Raw genomic sequence first — 21929 nt, forward strand, 5'->3', positions numbered from 1 at the left:
CCCACGCGCCTAGAGCCTGTGCTCAACAAAGGGAAGCCACTGCAATGAGAAGCCCGCACACCACAGCTAGAGAGGAGCCCCAGGCCGCAGAAACCAGAGAAAGCTTGTGTGCAGCAACGGGGACCCAGCGCAGCCAACACTAACTAAATGAAAAATAATAAAAATTACAAACCAAAACAAAACTCTGAGCATGCCACAAAGCTATGAGAACATGAATCTGATGCAAAGTAACACTGGGACACATCACACCTGCAATCTACTGCCAGGTACCTGAAAGGAATCGGGAACCTTTACAAGTAAACGTTACAAGTTACAACCCGGCCTAAAACTGACCTGTTTTGAAGCTTTTGCAGTTTTTTAACATCAATAAATTTCAGAATATCTGGATAAAGTATAGGAAATACAGACCAATTTAGAATATACATTGTAGCTGACTGTTTGCCTTGATTGGGTTGATACAATGTGCCAGAGATAAATAGGGAGAAGCTAAGACACAGTGTGTGGTTTTTGTAGCATCTGACAAGTACCTCACTCCCTCCCTCTGGGATGGAGTAAAATGCCTTCAGGGAGAGTCAGAGATGCCCTAATACAAATTCTCAGAAAAGAAGGCAGAGCTTATCATAAGCTGACATCCTCATTAAACAAACGAGGAAGAGGGGGTCTTGGAACCATACGTTTGTACTCTGAGGTTCAGTTCATTTCAGTTCAGTCACTCAGTCGTGTTTGACTCTTTGCGACCCCATGGACTGCAGTACGCCAGGCCTCCCTGTCCATCACCAACTCCCAGAGTTTACTCAAACTCATGTCCATCGAGTCGGTGATGTCATCTGACCATCTCATCCTCTGTCATCCTCTTCTCCTCCCACTTCAGTCTTTCCCCACATCATGGTCTTTTCACATGAGTCAGTTCTTCGCGTCAGGTGGCCAAAGTACTGGAGTCTCAGCTTCAGCATCAGTGCTTCCAATGGACATTCAGGACTGGTCTCTTTCAGGAGGGACAGGGGGCACATCATTAAGAGCCTTTCTGACCAGCTCCTGAGGGCAAATCCGCCTGAAGGCAGCCCTGATCAGAGTTCCAGGTTCTCCAACCCACAGCATCCCACTGGCTCCTCACACAGGGGACCTACAGGCAACGCATCTATTTACACGATATGTACCAGAACAGGAAGAGGAAATGTCAACGACTCCGGTATTCTTGCGGGGATAATCCCATGGATATAGGAGCCTGGCAGGCTACAGTGCATGGGGCCGCAAGGAATTGGACACGACTGAGTGACTGAGCCCAGTCCAGCAGCAGAACAGAGGCCGGAAGTGGGAGAGTGCCAGGACTCTGCTTTTACTTCAAGTTGACTTTGGAAAGTCACTTTAGGCTCTGGTCTTATAGAACAGATATTTTATTACTATTATACATGAAGTTAAACCTGGGAATCGACAGTACATATGCTGAAGTTGTTAAAATCTCCCCACTGGCACCGACGTGAAATTAGAGCAAGCTTTTCGTTGACTTTGACTCTTGCACAGGCAAGCTCCGCCCTCGAGGATGCAGCTGGTGTCCCTCTCGTGATGTCGGGTGGACCAGCACCACCTGTGTGGGGGATGGTGACGGGCCTGGTAACCACAGGTGTCCAGGGCCAGCCTTCCCCTCCGCAAGGGCCTGGGCTCCTGAGACTGAGACTCCCCTCCTCCCCTCCCAGAGACGGAGACACGGGTGGAGGGGACAAGGCATGAGCTGGAGGAAGGGGCAGCGCCTAGTGTGAGCTCCACGGGCACCAGCCAACCAAGTGGAGCAGGGCAATGCCATAGAGCAGGGGTCCTCAGCCTCCGGGGCCTAACGTCTGCTGATCTGGGGTGGAATTCATTTAATGATGACAAAATAAAGTGAGCAATAAATGCAATGTGTAGAGTTACCCCCAAGATGTCCCCCATCCTGGTCCATGGAATACTTGTCTTCCACAAAAACCTGTCCCTGGGGCCAAAAACGTTGGGGACCGCTGCCTTACAGGCCCTGATAATGAGCCCATCACTGGAACCCAGCCTGCACATGTTGGCCAAGAGCTGCATATTAAGTCTAACCAGGGAGACTGTCTGCTGAAATAAGAGGTTTATGTAATTTCTAGTACATCACAACACGATTGACAAAACAGCCAGGGTCTGCTCATCACATTAAGAGCTGAGAAAACGACAACTTGAATGAGAAAAGACAAACAACGGACAACATCTGAAATGAATCAGCTGTTGAGATTACCTGACAAGGATTTTAAAGCAGCCATTGTGTAAATCCTTCAATCATTTACAAACTCTCTGCAATCAAATGAAAAACAGAATATTCCAGCAAAGAAAGAGAAGCTCTTAAAAAGACCCAACTGGAAATCATAGGAGTGAAAAATACAGTAGTAAAAAATACAATAATAGACAATAAAATAAAAGTAGCTGGACGGGCTTATAGTAGACAGAATGGAGATGCACAGTGACACGAGAACTCGAGAAAGGATGACAGGATCCCCTTCACTGACCCCAGAGAGAAGTCGGAGTGGAAGCAAAGTGAACAGAACACTAGCAACCTGTGGACAAAATCCAAAGGTCCAGCATCTCATCATCCCAATCCCACAAGGAGAGAAAAGAGAGTGGGACTGAAAGAGAATTTAAAGCAACAATTGCTGGAAGCACCCCAAATCTGGGGAAACATATAACCTACAGTTCTAAGAAACCATGTGAGCCTCAAACAGGATAAACTCAAATGAATCCACGTTAGGACACATTTAATTAAACTTTTGAAAACCAAAGATGAAGACCAAAATCTTGAAAACAGCCAGAGAGAAGTGACTCATTGCTTATAAACACTCCTGGGTGTGTCAGCGGATTTCCTGTCTAACAATCCTGGAGGCCAGGGTATAGAATTTCGAGGTCACAAGACTGAGGGTCCAGACAGATTCAGTGAATGACAGTCCAGATCTCTTTCTTCTTCCTGTTAGTAAATTTCACATCCAAAGGCAGTTCTGAGCACCACATAATTCATTACTTTAAGGCAGAGATAATAACTACAGCAATATAATCACATCTCTTTGCTCCATACTTTTAGCCTTTCTCAAACAATTTTTCATTAGCTGTTTCATTTTGCACTTGAATGCTTTTGGGTTGCAAAGTCAGCACGAGATGGGGAGCCACGCTTGCTGCCCTTGAGGTGCATGCCCCTCGTGTTTTTTTGTTTGTTTGCTTTAATTTTTATTTATTTACTTTTAGTGGTGCTGTGGGGCTATGGGGGCTTACTGTCTAGTTGCAGTGTGGGCTTCTCACTGCAGTGGTTCCTCTTGCCATGGAGTATGGGCTCTCGTGCAGGCTAAGTATCAATAGTGGCAGCTCCTGGGTTCTAGAGTTGACTGATGAATCCTGGCGAAGAGATCCTTAGCTCTGCAGGATAACTGTGCAGCAAGGAGGGCATGCATTTCCACCTTCTTAGAGAAAACTGCTGCAATGAGTCAATGCTGTAGCTGTAGCTGTCAGAACATCTGGGATAGGATTCAGGCTGGACCCTGAGTCTGGACCCCAAATCTGGACCCCAAATGGGCTGGGACAGGCTTAGCTCCATCTCCCACAGGCACTGCCACTGGGCTGTGTTTCCTTGGGGCTGATGGCTTCTCCTCCTCCATGGGAAGGTTCCCCAGAGACATGGCCCCTAAAGGCCCAGGTCAGCTTTCTCTCCCAGACACCCCAGAACAGGTAAAATCCCAAACCTAAAATACAGGTGTCCAGGGGTCTGGCTACCTCTCCACTGATAGGGCTGTTGGAACAGAGAACGTAGGTTCTCTGACTCTCCTCGGGGTGGTGTTGAAAGTTGGAAAGTCTCTGAACTTCTCCATCTGCAAACCACCTCCCCATGCCCACCAAAGCCTACTTTTACCCACCTCTGTGTCCTACAACATCTGAATTTCAATAAATACTTCTCCAAGAACTCAAGGAAGAAAGATCCCCCATAAGAGATGGAGGAAGGAAAACTAGCAATGGATGGAATCCACATGAAGAATAGAGCGTTTAGGATTTGGGTCTGGTCTGCAATTTTGTACAAATCCATGCTCAAAGTCAACACCATTATGAGAAAGACTATATGAAGAAAAAGTTTTGATCATGAGGTTCCAGAGTTCTAAGAATCTAAGGAGTGAACTTCTTATCTAATATAGGGTTTTGCCTAGAGAGAATTTAGGTAGCTACCTTTATGTTCTTACTCTTTTTTTAATATAAATTTATTTATTTTAATTGGAGGCTAATTACTTTACAATATTGTATTGGTTTTGCCATACATCAACATGAATACACCATGGGTAAACACGTGTTCCCCATCCTGAACCCCCCTCCCACCTCCCTCCCACACCATCACTCTGGGTCATCCCAGTACACCAGCTCTGAGCATCCTGTATCATGCATTGAACCTGGACTGGCAATTCATTATGTGCTTAGTCTTAACATAAATTGCTCAGGCTTTTCTCCAAAGCATTGAGATGTACTGTGACTGACTTCTCTAATAATGTCCAAAAATACATAGGTACACACACCAATTTTCAGTGTCTGCTTTGTTATAGCTGTTTTGAAGTCTTTTAATAAAAAAGTGAATTTTGCCCCTTCACCCAGCACCTGCAGACAACAGGAGAAGTAGGTTGTTACAGTCACACGAGAGATGGAGTCACTGAAACAACAAGCAATAGAGTGGGAAAGACTAGAAATCCCTTCAAGAAAATTGGAACATTTCATGTAAGGATAGGCACCATAAAGGACAGAAGTGGTAAGGATCTAATAGAAGCAGAAGAGATTAAGAAGAGGTGGCAAGAAACCACAGAAAAATATACAAAAAGTCTCAATGACCCAGATAACCACAATTATGTGGTCACTCAGGTAGAGCCAGACATCCCGGAGTGTGAAGTCAAGTGGGCCTTAGGAAGTATTACAATGAATAAAGCTAGTGGGTGTGATGGAATTATAGCTGAGCTAATACAAATCCTAAAAGATGGAGTTTTAAAGTGATGCACTCAATATGTCACCAAATTTGGAAAACTTAGCAGTGGCCATAGGACTGAAAAAGGTCAGTTTTCATTCCAAGCCAAAGAAAGACAATGCCAAAGAATGTTCAAATTACCATACAATTATGCTCATTTCACATGCTAGCAATGTAATACTCAAAATCTTTTAAGCTGAGTTTAGCAGTAACTGGATTGAGAACTTCCAGACGTGCAAGCTGGATTTAGCAGAGGAAGAAGAATGAGACCAAATTGCCAACATTTACTGGATCATAGAAAAAGCAAGGGAATTCCAGGAAGATATCTCTTTCTGCTTCACTGACTAGGCTAAACCTTTGACTGTGTGGATCACAACAAACTGTGGAAAATTCTTGAACACATGGGAATATCAGACCATCTGACCCGCCTTCTGAGAAACTTGTATGCAGGACAAGAAGCAATAGTTAGACTAGACATGAAACAACAGACCAGTTCAAAATTGGGAATAGAGAACTTCAAGGGTGTATATTGTCACCTTGTTTATTTAACTTACATGCAGAAGACATCATGTGAAATGCTGGGCTGGATGAACCTCAAGCTGGGATCAAGATTGCTGGGAGAAATACCAACAGTCTCATATGCAGATGATACCATTCTAGTGGCAGAAAGTGAAGAGGAACTAAAGAGCCTCTTGATGAGGGTGGAAGAGGCGAATGAAAAAGTTGACTTGAAACTCGATATTCAAAAAACTAATGGTATCTGGTCCAATCACTTCATGGCAAATAGATGATGGAAAAGTGGAAACAGTGACAGATTTTATTTTCTTAGGCTCCAAAATCACTACAGACAATGACCACAGTCATGAAATTAAGAGGTGATTGCTCTTTGGAAGGGAAAGTATGACAGACCTAGATAGGGTATGAAAAAACAAAGGCATTACTTTGCTGACAAAGGCAAAGCTATGGTTTTTCCAACAGTCATATACACAGGTAAGAACTGGACTGAAAAGAAGGCTGAGCACCCAAGAATTGATGCTTTAGAATTGTGATGCTGGAGAAAACTCCTTAGAGTTCTTTGGACTGCAAGGAGATCAAACCAGTCAATTCTAAAGGAAATCAACCCTAAATCTTCATTGGAAGGCCAGATGCTGAAGTTGAAGCTCCAATCCTTTGGCCACCTGATGTGAAGACCTGACTTACTGGAAAAAGACCCTGATGCTCAGAAAGATTGAGGGCAGGAGGAAATGGGGACGACAGAGGATGAGATGGCTGGATGGCATCACCAACTCCATGGACATGAGTTTGAGCAAGCTCCAGGAGATGGTGAAGGACAGGGAAGCCTGGCATGCTGCAGTGCATGGGGTTGCAAAGAGTCAGACAGGGCTTAGGGATGGAACAGCCACAAAGTCTCCCAACTGGTTAATGGATGAGTAGTGACGAGTAGTCAGGCAGAGGCAATACTGCTTGCTCACAGATTTCCCTGATACTAACTATCCCTCCCCTAGACAGATGGGCACTTACAATCTGTCATCTATGTCGGTAATCCTCAGAACATCCTGAAATGAATGCCATTTCCCATGCACTGGCTGCTAGTAACTGCAAAGGCCAGAGGAAAGGCTTGAAGAACCATGTCTCTGGATACAGTTCTTCTGCAAATTACATTTGAGAAAGTTATCAATATGTATTGTTGAAGAGGTCTCAAGAGATATTTGCTTAGTGAATTAATTTGAAGTCTGCCATTCTGTAAAAGTAACCTGAATAAATGCATCCACCTCTTGGGAAGAATCAGCTATTAAAAGAGTTCCCCTAATATTCAGTTTTTCTCCTTTTGGGTCAAGAAATGAGAAAATAAAAAGCCATTAACAGAAATTAGGCTTTTGAAAACTATATTTAGGATGAGCCAGTTAGGCTCTCTCAGTGTTTGAATTTCTCCTTAAAATTAAGATCTGAATAGAATTCCTCAGCCCCCCTAAAAATGGAAATGTATAAAATATTGAGCCCAATATAATATACATCAGACACCCATAAGAAAGGGTTCTTAACCCAAATTTTATTTGAAATATGTATCAGGAGATTCAGTGATTCAATATACTTTCTGGTATATAACCATCTGAGCATTGCTGCCATTTCCAATCAGATTTTAAATTCTATAGTAGGAATCTGGTATGTCAGGTCTGACATAGTAGTAGTCGAAAATGTTTGTTGATGTATCCCCTAACATTACCAGTTTATCTGAAGACACCAGCTGTGATTCCCCCATTCATTCTTTTTCTGTAATTGTGTGAGAAAATACGTCAGTGGCTTTGCCTTCCTCTATTACAAATGATTAAGTGCCCAACTGATCTTTGTTACATTATGTTTCCCAAAGGGCATCTCACTTTGATTCAGTTGACTATTTAGTTTTTCATTTATAGATTTGAGCTATTGGGAGGAGGTTCTAATAACACTTATGTCAATGTAACACATAGCTTGCTGTTGCTCTCTAACAACAAATAGCATTGAAAACAATGGGTGTGCAGCCACAGATCTTTAATGGCGACCTAAGGGACTTTATATGGCACCACTTGGCCACATTTATATTTTATATTTTGCATTTAGTTGAAAACTTTTCTCATTTGTTTTAATGACACGCCTTCTTAAATTAGACACAATGGTAATAATAAAGCTATCTTGTATGTGGGTTGTATTTCTTTGCTCTTCAGTGTGTTCACAGGCATTATTTCATTTTGCTCCTTACCACAGTCAGGAAACGTTTATTATACATATTTTGTAGCCATAAAAACACAGGTACAGAGCAGGTCACAGATGGTTAAGAGCAAAGCTCTGGCCAGAAACTCCATCTCTGGCACCCTGACCCCATCACTATGCACTGAGTTGGTGTCCAGAAGTGCCTCTCCACACCCATGCCAGGCTGTGTGCCTGCCATCAACATGGCACACTGCAAACATGTCCAGGCCTTATCCTGCAGAAATCCAATAATGAATGCAATGTGGGGGCTAGTCATTGAGCAAAAAAAAAAAAAAACAAAAAAAACAAAAAAAAACTATTTGTTAAAAGTGAGAGGAAATAAGGACCTTCATATACTGTGGTGGAAGAAAATCTATAGAGTTTTTCCTGAAGGCACATGAAACAGTATGACTATTTGTACAAAGTAGTTTATTGCATAGCTGCTTAGGAAGGAGAAATTATGGGAGGGATGGGGAAAAGCCAAAGGTTATCAATGATAAGGAATACAGACACGGTCAGAATCACTAAGTCTGAACACCTGCTGGAGCAGACACCAGGTTTGCAAATTGGGGTAAATCTAAGCCTCGGTTTCATCACTTGTATGATGAAGACAGTATTAACCCCTAACTTATAGGATTAAGGTGAAGGCCAAAGAAGATAATATATATTAGCACAGTGCATGGTACACAAGATGTTCTCAATAAATGCCATGAGATTACTATTGTTATTATTATAATCATCATCATAGGCCATGGGCCAGTAACATGAAACATGACTTTAATTATTATTAGTAGTAGTTACAAAACATGAGGTAAAGATATGTACTGACAGGAAAGTATGTCCAAGACACAACAAAGAAGAAGAGAATGTCCCCAGAGCCATCAGAGTTCAGGCCCATTAATTTTAAAGGTATGGACAGACATTCAGCTGCAGAACTTTTTATTACAACATGAATTATCACATATGTAACTAGTAAGTAAGAGAATAAGTGGGCATTATAGCCACTACTATTCCACTATTGTCATTGTTCCTAGCTATCAAGGGTAAGCTTTCTCTCAAATAAACAGAAAACCTCAGCCATGAATAAGTAGATGAAAAGAAAAAAGGTGAAAATCCTGCAGAATGACTTTCATTCATGAAACCAATTTCTGGTTTAGGTGTCTCCAGAGCCCCCCGCAGGAAGCTGTCTGTGTAGGGTGCAAACGCAGAGGAAGGGGCTGTTGAGACATTTCCTGTTGTGCTGAAGATACTGGGTCAAGATGCCCCCGGGGTCACAGCTTTAATTCTGAAAGAACAAGCCTGCTAAAAACTGACCAGACTCGCCTCACAGCCCTGCATCTGCAAGAGGCTGAAAGCATCCAGGGTGAAGGGGTGCAAGCCCCCTCTGTGAGTGCAGACCCCTCTGTGGGTGCAGACCCCTCTGTGAGTGCAGACCCCTCTGTGAGTGCAGACCCCTCTGTGAGTGCAGAACCCCTCTGTGAGTGCAGACCCCTCTGTGAGTGCAGAACCCCTCTGTGAGTGCAGACCCCTCTGTGAGTCCAGCTGCAGAGGAGCAAGTGCAGGGACTCTGCTGCTGTACCTGGCAGGGCTGCTTCTGAATCCCCCAGGACTCTGGGTTGGGAGGTCCACAGACATGCAGACATACCCCCACCCTTCTCCCCACCATCTCTGCTACAGTTAGTATGCAGCTCTACAGAATGCAAGGCTTTGGGAAGACACATGGCCTCACTGTAGAAAATATTTGTACTTCCCCAAACATGGATAATAGAATAAGTGGAAGGAGATTGATAGGGAGGAGCTGAGTTGAGAAACTTATCACCTCTACTTTCTGCTTTCTAATATATTCTTAATTTTAGCCAAGTTCTTAATGATTTGAAATAAAAACATTGACAGAGATATTAATAGGACATAATGCTGAATTAATTCTCATGTGAAATCAGATTTGGATGCCACTAATGTAGCCACATGTGGCATCTATTAAACTTCTGATTGGGAATGGAAAGTCTGACCAGGATCTCCAGTCCACACCTGTGTCTGCACAGACACCTCCCCATCCTGGGAAAGAAAAAAACAAGGGAAAATGTACTCACACATACAAGACGGTCCTGGTGTCCCCTACTTTTCCTGCGTCGCCCACGGTTAGGGTGTCATAGCCTCTTTCTAGCTCAAACTCCTCAAAGGCAAGCTTGATGACCTGAATCAAACACAAGACAGAATTACTTAGCATAATGGGAACTCCCTAGGACCTTGCATACTGCACATATCCAGTTGGAGAATTAATTTTTCTCCATAATGCCATTGTTATTTCAAATGATATCAAGTTGCCTTTTAAAATAATGATTATATACATTTGAGAGCCCCTGATTATAGGATTCTATGGAATTCAAAATTGCTATCACTCCAAAGATATTATCAGCTTTTAAAATGAAATCAACCCATATTATATGTTAAGCCTATCAAGTATTTTTTCTCATATTTATAGTGTTCAGAATGACCAAAGGTTAAGTCAGTATAAGCAAAATAAATGGAGACTGCAGTTAATGAGATCTATTTAGAGGATAACTGGAACACCAAAAAATAAACATTTTCAGTGTGATGTCCACAGATTTCATGTAGTTACTCATATTTACATATGAAAAAGACCTTCTGAGGCTGGAAAGTTGCCCTCTACATTTACCTCGCTAAGCCTTGTGTTTTTTTTAAAAATAAAGAACACTTTGGGTGGTCGACATCATCTAGACAAGGCCGGCTTGTGTCTGATGTATGGATTTCTGTAGAGCACATATCCTTTACCCTGATAAAAGTAATGCCTGCTTTATTGACCAGAATTGTGACTAAGGGGGAAAAGTGCCTGGAGTGTCAAAAAGTGAGGCTAGAGCCCTGGGTGACAAGGAGAAATAGACTGATGATGGAACTATATGATAGATAGATAGATAGATAGATAGATAGATAGATAGATAGATACAGACACTAGATAATCTGTAACAGATAAAAAGGAAAGGAAGAAGATATCACTGGTGAAAGAGAGATGAATAGATAGGTAAAAGAGATCAGTAAATGGAGATGATGGCAGTAGAAATACATGAAGAGATAGATGGATAGATGATAGAGAGGGTAGATTGATAGATGTAGGGAGGTAGGCAGGTAGATAGAGTAACAAATGAGGTATATAGCCAACTGAAGAGAGTGAGAGAGAACAGCAAACACAGAAGCCATTAACACTATAAATACACTTTGAGGAGATTTACTTAAGAGTAACTCTGAAACTCTGGAATCTTGTACAAAACATCAAATGCTTGTTTATTAAACCCTAAAGAAAGGTCTAAGTGGCACCAGGGAGGAAGGCAGACTTTGGACTACCGTCCAATTTGATGTTGCATTTCTGAGCAGGCTTTAACCAGGTGCTTTCCTGAGCAATGCTAATATGGGGTGCATTAATTTTGCTATTTGAAATTCTTACTAAAATTAGTTGTATAGCCATTGTAATTTATTTTTAAAAATCTACTCTTTCAAATTGCAATGTTTGTCTGAATACATTATTTTAGCAATCTAATTTGAAACAGGTGTAGGGATTGATGATTGTTGTTTATGAAGCCCAGCAACCAAGGATGGTTTTACTTCATTTTTTGTTTTTCCATGGGCTGATTTATAAATGTCCATGGTCTAACAAGATAGAATAAAATGATTGAATATTCACACATCCTGGAGGTTCCCATTACCCTTTTTAACACACTGATTCTGTGTTGACTTGTCTAACAGCCTGCAGTGAAGCAATGATAATCCATTCAAGCCTGAGGGTCATGCTTGGCTGATTTTTAATGTCACAGATGGGGGTCTCATCACATAAATGTGTTTTTATTTTGGATGTAAAAAGGATCATTCTATAATTCTTTCAAGCCAAAGCAAAGGGTGTTGGAGAGGTTTTTGTCAGGGTTTAGCCTTGACAATCAGCCTCTACTGAGAGTCAAAGGACAATCTTTATGCCATTGCTGCTGCTGCTGCTCCTAAGTCGCTTCAATCATGTCCAACTGTGTGCAACCCTATAGACAGCAGCCCACCAGGCTCCCCTGTCCCTGGGATTCTCCAAGCAAGAACACTGGAGTGGGTTGCCATTTCCTTCTCTGATGCATGAAAGTGAAAAGTGAAAGTGAAGTTGCTCAGTCATGTCCGACTCTTCACGACCGCATGGACTGCAGCCTACCAGGCTCCTCCACTCAGGGGATTCTCCAGTCAAGAGTTCTGGAGTGGGTTGCCACTGCCCTAGTTTGTTATAAAATATGTCATTCTATAAATATATCTGGCAGCAAAACAAAATATACATCTGGAATGAAAGTTGCTGTCATTTCTCAGTCAGTGATGAGTGATGTGATCAAGAGAATTCATTTTTGTAAACAAAATTTGTGTGTATTTAAGGAGTATAGCATGAGGATTTGATGTCCACACATATAGTACATGACCGCTACTATAGTCAGGCTAATAAACCTGTCTCTCACTTAGTATTCACTTGCATGTAAAGTAAAAGCACGTTAAATCTATTCTCTTAGCATATGTCCAATGACAAATACAGTATTTTTGTCTACAGCCACCATGCTGGCCATAAGATCTCCAGATTTATCCCCACCTCTACATTCCTAGTCATCATGGCTCAACCCAGCTTCTGTGAATTTTAATTTATTTATTTTAATTGGAGGCTAATTACTTTACAATATTGTATTGGTTTTGCCATACATTGACATGAATCCACCACAGGTGTATATGTGTTCCCCATCCTGAACCCCCCTCCCACATACCTCCCCATATCATCCCTCTGGATCAACCCAGTGCACCAGCCCCAAGCATCCTGTATCATGCATTGAACCTGGACTCTATGATAATATACATGTTTCAGTGCCATTCTCCCAAATCATCCCACCCTTGCCCTCTCACACAGAGCCCAAAAGACTGTTCTATAAATCTGTGTCTCTTTTGCTGTCTCACATACAGGGTTATTGCTACCATCTTTCTAAATTCCATATATATGCGTTAGTACACTGTACTGGTGTTTTTCTTTCTGGCTTGCTTCATTCTGTATAATAGGCTCCAGTTTCATCCACCTCATTAGAACTGATTCAAATGTATTCTTTTTAATGGCTGAGTAATATTCCATTGTGTATATGTACCACAGCTTTCTTATCCATTCGTCTGCTGATGTACATCTAGGTTGCTTCCATGTCTTGGCTATTATAAACAGTGTTGTGATGAACACTGGGGTACACGTGTCTCTTTCAATTCTGGTTTCCTCGGTGTGTATGCCCAGAAGTGGGATTGCTGCACTGGGACATATGGCAGTTCAAGCTGGTTTTAGAAAAGGCAGAGGAACCAGAGATCAAATTGCCAACATCCACTGGATCATTGAAAAAGCAAGAGAGTTCCAGAAAAAAATCTATTTCTGCTTTATTGACTATGCCAAAGCCTTTGGCTGTGTGGATCACAATAAACTGTGGAAAATTCTGAAAGAGATGGGAATACCAGACCATCTGACCTGCCTCTTGAGAAACCTATATGCAGGTCAGGAAGCAACAGTTAGAACTGGACATGGAACAACAGACTGGTTCCAAATAGGAAAGGAGTACGTCAAGGCTGTATATTGTCACCCTGAATATTTAACTTATATGCAGATTACATCATGAGAAACGCTGGGCTGGAAGATGCAGAAGCTGGAAACAAGATTGCCAGGAGAAATATCAATAACCTCAGATATGCAGGTGACACCATCCTTATGGCAGAAAGTGAAGAGGAACTAAAGAGCCTCTTGATGAAAGTGAAAGAGGAGAGTGAAAAAGTTGGTTAAAGCTCAATATTCAGAAAACGAAGGTCATAGCATCTGGTCCCATCACTTCATGGGAAATAGATGGGGAAACAGGGGAAACAGTGACAGACTTTATTTTTTGGGCTCCAAAATCACTGCAGATGGTGACTGCAGCCATGAAATTAAAAGACATGCTTACTCCTTGGTAGAAAAGTTATGACCAACCTAGATAGCATATTGAAAAGCAGCAACATTACTTTGCCAACAAAGGTCCATCTAGTTAAGGCCATGGCTTTTCTAGTTTTCATGTATGGATGTGAGAGTTGGACTGCAAAGAAGGCTGAGAACAAAACAATTGATGATTTTGAACTGTGGTGTTGGAGAAGACTCTTGAGAGTCCCTTGGACTGCAAGGAGATCCAATCAGTCCATTCTAAAGGAGATCAGTCCTGGGTGTTCTTTGGAAGGAATGATGTTAAGCTGAAACTCCAATACTTTGGCCACCTCATGCAAAGAGTTGACTCATTGGAAAAGACTCTGATGCTGGAAGGGATTGGAGGCAGGAGGAGAAGGGGACAACAGAGGATGAGATGCCTGGATGGCATCACCGACTCGATGGACATGAGTTTGAATGAACTCCGGGAGTTGATGATGGACAGCGAGGCCTGGCGGGCTTCAAATTATGGCATTGCAAAGAGTTGGACATGACTGTGTGACTGAAATGAACTGACGGCAGTTGTATTTCTAGTTTTTTAAGGAATCCCCACACTGTTCTCCATAGTGGCTGTACTAGTCTCCATTCCCACCAACAGTGTAAGAAGGTTCCCTTTTCTCCACACCCTCTCCAGCATTTATTGCTTGTAGACTTTTGGATTGCAGCCATCCTTACTGGCTTGAAATGGTACCTCATTGTGGTTTTGATTTGCATTTCTCTGATAATGATTGATGTTGAGCATCTTTTCATGTGTTTGTTAGCCATCTGTATGTCTTCTTTGGAGAAATGTCTGTTTAGTTCTTTGGCCCATTTTTTGATTGGGTCATTTATTTTTCTGGCATTGAGCTGCAGGAGTTGCTTGTATATTTTTGAGATTAGTTGTTTGTCAGTTGCTTCATTTGCTATTATTTTCTCCCATTCTGAAGGCTATCTTTCACCTTGCTTATAGTTTCAATTGTTGTGCAGAAGCTTTTAATTTTAATTAGGTCCTATTTATTTTTGCTTTTATTTCCAATATTCTGGGAGGTGGGTCAGAGGATCCTGCTGTGATTTATGTCAGAGAGTGTTTTGCCTGTTTTCCTCTAGGAGTTTTATATTTTCTTGTCTTTCATTTAGATCTTTAATCCATTTTGAGTTTATTTTTGTGTATGGTGTTAGAAAGTTTCATTCTTTTACAAGTGGTTGACCAGTTTTCCCAGCACCACTTGTTAAAGAGATTGTCTTTCCCCATTGTATGTTCTTGCCTCATTTGTCAAAGATAAGGTGTCCATAGGTGTGTGGATTTATCTCTGGGCTTTCTGTCTTGTTCCATTAATCTATATTTCTGTCTTTGTGCCAGTACCATACTCTCTTGATGACTGTGGCTTTGTAGTAGAGCCTGAAGTCAGGCAAGTTGATTCCTCCAGTTCCATTCTTCTTTCTCAAGATTGCTTTGGCAATTCAAGGTTTTTTGTATTTCCATACAAATTGTGAAATTATTTGTTCTAGCTCCATGAAAAATACCGTTGGTAGCTTGATAGGGTTTGCATTGAATCTGTAGATTGCTTTGGGGGAATATATTCATTTTCACTATATTGATTCTTCTGATCCATGAACATGGTATATTTCTCCATCTATTAGTGTCCTCTTTGATTTCTTTCACCAGTGTTTTATAGTTTTCTGTATATAGGTCTTTTGTTTCCTTAGGTAGATATATTCCAAAGTATTTTATTCTTTTCATTGCAATGGTGAATGGAATTGTTTCCTTAATTTCTCTTTCTATTTTCTCATAATTAGTGTATAGGAATGCAAGGGATTTCTGTGTGTTGATTTTATATTCTGTAACTTTACTATATTCATTGATTAGCTCTAGTACTTTTCTGGTGGAGTCTTTAGGGTTTTCTATGTAGAGGATCATGTCATCTGCAAACAGTGAGAGTTTTACTTCTTTCCCAATTTGGATTCCTTTTATTTCTTTTTCTGCTCTAATCACGGTGGCCAAAACTTCCAAAACTATGTTGAATAGTAGTGGTGAGAGTGGGCACCCTTGTCTTGTTCCTGACTTGAGGGGAAATGCTTTCCTTTTTTCACAATTGAGAATAATGTTTGCTGTGTGATTGTCATATATAGCTTTATTATGTTGAGGTATGTTCCTTCAATTCTTCTTTCTGGAGGGTTTGTATCATAAATGGATATTGAATTTTGTCAAAAGCTTTCGCTGCATCTATTGAGATAATCATATGGCTTTTATTTTTCAACTTATTAGTGTGTGTGTTACATTCATTTATTTGCAGATATTGAAGAATCCTTGCATCCCTGGGATCATGATGTATGATCTTTTTAATATGTTGTTGGATTCTGATTGCTAGAATTTTGTTGAGGATTTTTTGCATCTATGTTCATCAGTGATATTGGCCTTTAGTTTCCTTTTTTTTAAAAAAATATAAATTCATTTATTTTAATTGGAGGTTAATTACTTTACAATATTGTATTGGTTTTGCCATACATCAACATGTATCTGCCACAGGTATACACGTGTTCCCCATCCTGAAACCCCCTCCCTCCTTGCTCCCCAAACCATCCCTCTGGGTCATCTTAGTGCACCAGCCACAAGCATCCAGTATCATGCATTGAGCCTGGGCTGGCAACTCATTTCATTTATGATATTATACATGTTTCAGTGACATTCTCCTGAATCATCCCACCCTCTCCCTCCCCTACAGAGTATAGAACAGTCTTTTGGACTCTGTAGTTTTCTTTTTTTGTATGGCATCTTTGTCAGGTTTTGGTATTAGGGTGATGATGACCTCATAGAATGAGTTTGGAAGTTTACCTTCCTCTGCAATTTTCTGGAAGAGTTGGAGTAGGATAGGTGTTAACTCTTCTCTACATTTTTGGTAGAATTCAGTTGTGAAGCTGTCCAGACCTGGGCTTTTGTTTGCTGGAAGATTTCTGATTATAGTTTCAATTTCTGTGCTTGTGATGGGTTTGTTAAGATTTTCTATTTCTTCCTGGTTCAGTTTTGGAAAGTTGTACTTTTCTAAGAATTTGTCCATTTCTTCCAAGTTTTCCATTTTATTGGCATATAATTGCTGATCGTAGTCTCTTATGATCCTTTGTATTTCTGTGTTGTCTGTTATGATCTCTCCATTTTCATTTCTAATTTTATTGATTTGATTTTTCTCCCTTTGTTTCTTGATGAGTCTGGCTAATGGTTTGTCAATTTTATTTATCCTTTCAAAGAACCAGCTTTTGGCTTTGTTGATTTTTGCTATGGTCTCTTTTGTTTCTTTTGCATTTATTTCTGCCCTAATTTTAAAGATTTCTTTCCTTTTACTAACCCCGGGGTTCTTCATTTGTTCCTTTTCTAGTTGCTTTAGGTGTAGAGTTAGGTTATTTATTTGACTTTTTTCTTGTTTCTTGAGGTATGCCTGTATTGCTATGAACCTTCCCCTTAGCACTGCTTTTACAGTGTCCCACAGGTTTTGGGTTGTTGTGTTTTCATTTTCACTCGTTTATATGCATATTTTCATTTCTTTTTTTTTTAATTTCTTCTATGATTTGTTGTTTATTCAGCAGAGTGTTGTTCATCCTCCATATGTTGGAATTTTTAATAGTTTTTCTCCTGTAATTGAGATCTAATCTTACTGCATTGTGGTCAGAAAAGATGCTTGGAATGATTTCAGTTTTTTTTTTTTTTTTTTTTTAATTTACCAAGGCTAGATTTATGGCCCAGGATGTGATCTATCCTGGAGAAGGTTCCATGTGCACTTGAGAAAAAGTTGAAATTCGTTGTTTTGGGGTGAAATGTCCTATAGATATCAATTAGGTCTAACTGGTCTATTGTCTCATTTAAAGTTTGTGTTTCCTTGTTAATTTTCTGTTTAGTTGATCTATCCATAGGTGTGAGTGGGATATTAAAGTCTCCCACTATTATTGTGTTATTGTTAATTTCCCCTTTCATACTTGTTAGCATTTGTCTTACATGTTGTGGTGCTCCTATTTGGGTGCATATATATTTATAATTGTTATATCTTCTTCTTGGATTGATCCTTTGATCATTATGTAGTGTCCTTCTTTGTCTCTTTTCACAGCCTTGGTTTTAAAGTCTATTTTATCGGATATGAATATTGTTACTCCTGCTTTCTTTTGGTCTCTATTTGCATGGAATATCTTTTCCTAGCCCTTTACTTTCAGTATGTGTCCCTTGTTTCGAGGTGGGTCTCTTGTAGACAACATATATAGGGGTCTTGTTTTTGTATCCATTCAGCCAGTCTTTGTCTTTTGATTGAGGCATCCCACCCATTTACATTTAAGGCAATTATTGATAAGTATGATCTCATTGCCATTTACTTTATTGTTTGGGGTTCAAGTTTATACACCCTGTCTAGAGAAGATCCTTTAGCATTTGTTGGAGAGCTGGTTTGGTGGTGCTGAATTCTCAGCTTTTGCTTGTCTGTAAAGCTTTTGATTTCTCCTTCATATTTGAATGAGATCCTTGCTGGGTATAGTAGTCTGTAGGTTATTTTCTTTCATCACTTTAAGTATGTCCTGCCATTCCTACCTGGCCTGAAGAGTTTCTATTGAAAGATCAGCTGTTATCCTTATGGGAATCCCTTTGTGTGTTATTTGTTGTTTTTCCCTTGCTGCTTTTAATATTTTTTCTTTGTGTTTGATCTTTGTTAATTTGATTAATATGTGTCTTGGGGTGTTTCACCTTGGGTTTATCCTGCTTGGGACTCTCTGGGTTTCTTGGACTTGGGTGATTATTTCCTTCCCCATTTTAGGGAAGTTTTCAGCTATTATCTCCTCAAGTATTTTCTTCTTGTCTTCTTCTGGGACTCCTATGATTCAAATGTTGGGGCGTTTGACATTGTCCCAGAGGTCTCTGAGACTGTCCTCCTTTCTTTTAATTTGTTTTTCTTTTTTCCTCTCTGTTTCATTTATTTCTACCATTCTATCTTCTACCTCACTTATCCTATCTTCTGCCTCCATTATTCTACTGTTGGTTCCCTCCAGAGTGTTTTTTATCTCATTTATTGCATTATTCATTATATATTGACTCTTTTGTATTTCTTCTAGGTCCTTGTTAAACCTTTCTTGCATCTTCTCAATCCTTGTCTCCAGGCTATTTACTTGTGATTCCATTTTGTTTTCAAGATTTTGGATCATTTTCACTATCATTATTTGGAACTCTTTACCGGGTAGATTCCCTATCTCTTCCTCTTTTGTTTGGGTTGGTGGGCATTTATCCTGTTCCTTTACCTGCTGGGTATTTCTCTGCCTCTTCATCTTGCTTATATTGCTGTGTTTGGGGTGGCCTTTCTGTATTCTGGCAGTTTGTGGAGTTGTCTTTATTGTGGAGTTTCCTCACTGTGGGTGGGTTTGGACAGGTGGCTTGTCAAGGTTTCCTGGTTAGGGAAGCTCGTGTTGGTGTTCTGGTGGGTGGAGCTGGATTTCTTCTCTCTGGAATGCAATGAAGTGTACAGTAATGAGTTATGAGATGCCAGTGGGTTTGGAGTGACTTTGGGCAGCCTGTATATTGAAGCTCAGGGGTGTGTTCCTGTGTTGCTGAAGAATTTGCATGATATGTCTTGCTCTGGAACTTGTTGGCCCTTGGGTGGTGCTTGGTTTCCGTGTAGGTATGGAGGCATTTGATGAGCTCCTATTGTTAATGTTCCCTGGAGTTAGGAGTTCTCTGGTGTTCTCAGGATGTAGACTTAAGCTTTCTGCCTCTGGTTTTCAGTCTTATTCGTACAGTAGCCTCAAGACTTCTCCATCTGTCACTTCCAAGGTGGTTCCCTCTGTTTTAGCTTCTGTTTGTTGATCTCTTCAGTGTCTAATTTCCTCCCTGCACAAGGGGGCGGTGGTGGACACTTTTTTAGGCTCACTTGTTCATTCGCACTGTGGGGAGGGAGGGACGCTACAAACAACAAACACTGGTGTGTGCTTGCAGTGTCTCAGCCACACTGGATTTGCCCCTGCTCACAGTGTGTGTGCTTTCCTTGTCTACACTGCTCAGGCTCTAGGTTGCTCTGCCAGGAACCATCCAAGGCTGGCCCTGGGCTCCATGCACCTCCTAGGTCTAAGCTGTTAAGGTTCAGGCACTCGGATAGTCCTCAGAGGTGCAGACTCAATTGGGCCTGCATTTTATGCCCTTCCCAGGTCTGAGCCGCGCAGGTGACCAGGTGTTTGGCAAATGCGGTCGCTGTGACTTATCAACTCCCCTGTCCCTGCCACTTGGTTTTCTGAGTGTACAACTGGCACACCTTCTCAGGCAGATGTCAACTGTCCAGAACCCTACGGAGTCTTGGTTAGCAATGAAGCCTGTTTGCAGTTTGTTAGATACTGCCTCTCTGGGGCTGCAATTGCCCCCTTCTGGCTCTGCAATTGCCCACTTTTGGCTCTGGCTGCCCTCGCCTGCCTGTCTCTGGTGGTGGATGGGCTGGTCCACAGCCAGCTAGCTCTAGTCAGTCCTTTGTTCTGTGAGTGGGTCTGGCTGTGTCTTAGGTTAGGGCTTTTCACCTTTTCGTGGGGTAGCTATCCCACAGACTTCTTTGCTATCTCAAGTCAGTTCCCTCAGATTGCCCTCAGGGCATTCAGGCCTGGCCCTTACTCTAAGCAATGCAGCCCATGCCTCCCTGCCCAGCCTCCGCTTGCTAGTGGGGGATGCGGGCATCTCCCTTGCTTCTCTGCTGGGAGTTACCGTTGGGCACGTAATCTGTGGGTTTTAACTGTTTATTTATTTTTCCTCCCGGTTATATTGCCCTCTGAGGTTCCAAGGCTTACCACAGACTCGCCAGTGAGAGTGTTTCCTGGTGTTTGGAAACCTCTCTTTTTTAAGACTCCCTTCCTGGGACGGATCTCCATCCCTACCTCTTTTGTCTGTCTTTTTATCTTTTATATTTTTTCCTACATCCTTTTGAAGACAATGGGCTGCTTTTCTGGGTGCCTGATGTCCTCTGCCGGCATTCAGAAGTTGTTTTGTGGAATTTACTCAGTATTCAAATGTTCTTTTGATGAATTTGTGGGGGAGAAAGTGGTCTCCCCGTCCTATTCCTCTGCCATCTTAGGATCGCCTCCTGTGAATTTTTTTATATTTCACGTATACATGAGATCATGTAGCATTTCTTTTCTGTGTACGGCTTAATATTCCATTGCATGCATGTATATACGGTGGTGGTGGTTTAGTGGCTCAGCTGAGCCTGATTCTTGTAACCCCATGTGCGGTAGCCTGCCAGGCTCTCCTGTTCATGGAATTTCCAAGGCAAGAATAGTGGAGTGGATTCCCATTTCCTTCTCCAGGAGATCTTGTCAATCCATGGATTGAACCCATGTCTCCTGCATTGCAGGCAGATTCATTACTGCTGAGCCACCAGCAGTACACACACATATACACACACAGACACACCACATTTTCTTCACTCATCCATCTATGGACACTTAGGTTGTGTCTGTGTTTTGGCTGTTGTAAATAGTGCTGCCTGATGTTTTAAAGTGTGAACGATTCAGTGGCATTTAGTTCCAAACATTTCCTTTAGCTTCTTACACACACACACACACACACACATGAATCACTAGGCTTCCTCATCAAAAGTTTTATTTTTTATGTGCCTTTGGTTTCAGTGTCCTCTTTAAACTATATTTAAACTTTTTTGAATGACATGTTTCTGCCAGAAATTGTGACGATAGGAAGAGATATAGAATAAGAGAACGATTTTACAATTTTCTGAGATGTGCAACTAACAGCACAAAACAAGTAAGTAAAAAGTCCCTACATCTTGGAAGAAGCTAACTCACAATCACCTTAATGAATGACTGAGGGTTGAAATCAACAAGGTAAGGAATGAGGGCTTGAAACTGATAAAGGGGAAGGGGAAGGAAACTGATAAAAAGAAGGCTTAATGATCTGATCTGTTCAACTTCAAATCATTTTGCAGAAAAACACCTTTCAAACTGTGAATTTCCTCCAAAAGAACATAACCCTATATCTGGAAATTACTAACGTGCTTGCCAGAAGCAACTTATTTCACATTTTGAAGGGAAATTCATCCTTTCTTAGGAGCTAAAAATAATGAAATAATTTCTAACAAAATTTAAAGTTTTTAGCCTGAGGTACTGAGGACCAACCATAGGAAAATTGAAAAAATATTAACTAAGTATAAAGAGACAATCCTGCCCAAATGCATGCATCACAGAGCCTGAATAAATGCACACTGGTGTTTCCCACAGGAAAAA

At 41.2% G+C, this 21929-nt stretch overlaps 1 protein-coding gene across 1 annotated transcript in view; it reads right to left on the reverse strand.

Moving 5' to 3' along the window:
• CSMD1 (CUB and Sushi multiple domains 1) overlaps window positions 1-21929 on the reverse strand; it is a 2078553-nt gene that overhangs the window by 481246 nt on the left and 1575378 nt on the right. Inside the window, exon 11 of the mRNA XM_040243208.1 lies at window positions 9802-9905. Coding sequence (XP_040099142.1) covers window positions 9802-9905 — 104 coding nt within the window. The remainder of the gene's footprint in view (window positions 1-9801; window positions 9906-21929) is intronic.

This window comes from Oryx dammah, unplaced genomic scaffold, assembly GCF_014754425.2.
Source record: "Oryx dammah isolate SB20612 unplaced genomic scaffold, SCBI_Odam_1.1 HiC_scaffold_7, whole genome shotgun sequence".
NCBI lineage: Eukaryota > Metazoa > Chordata > Mammalia > Artiodactyla > Bovidae > Oryx > Oryx dammah.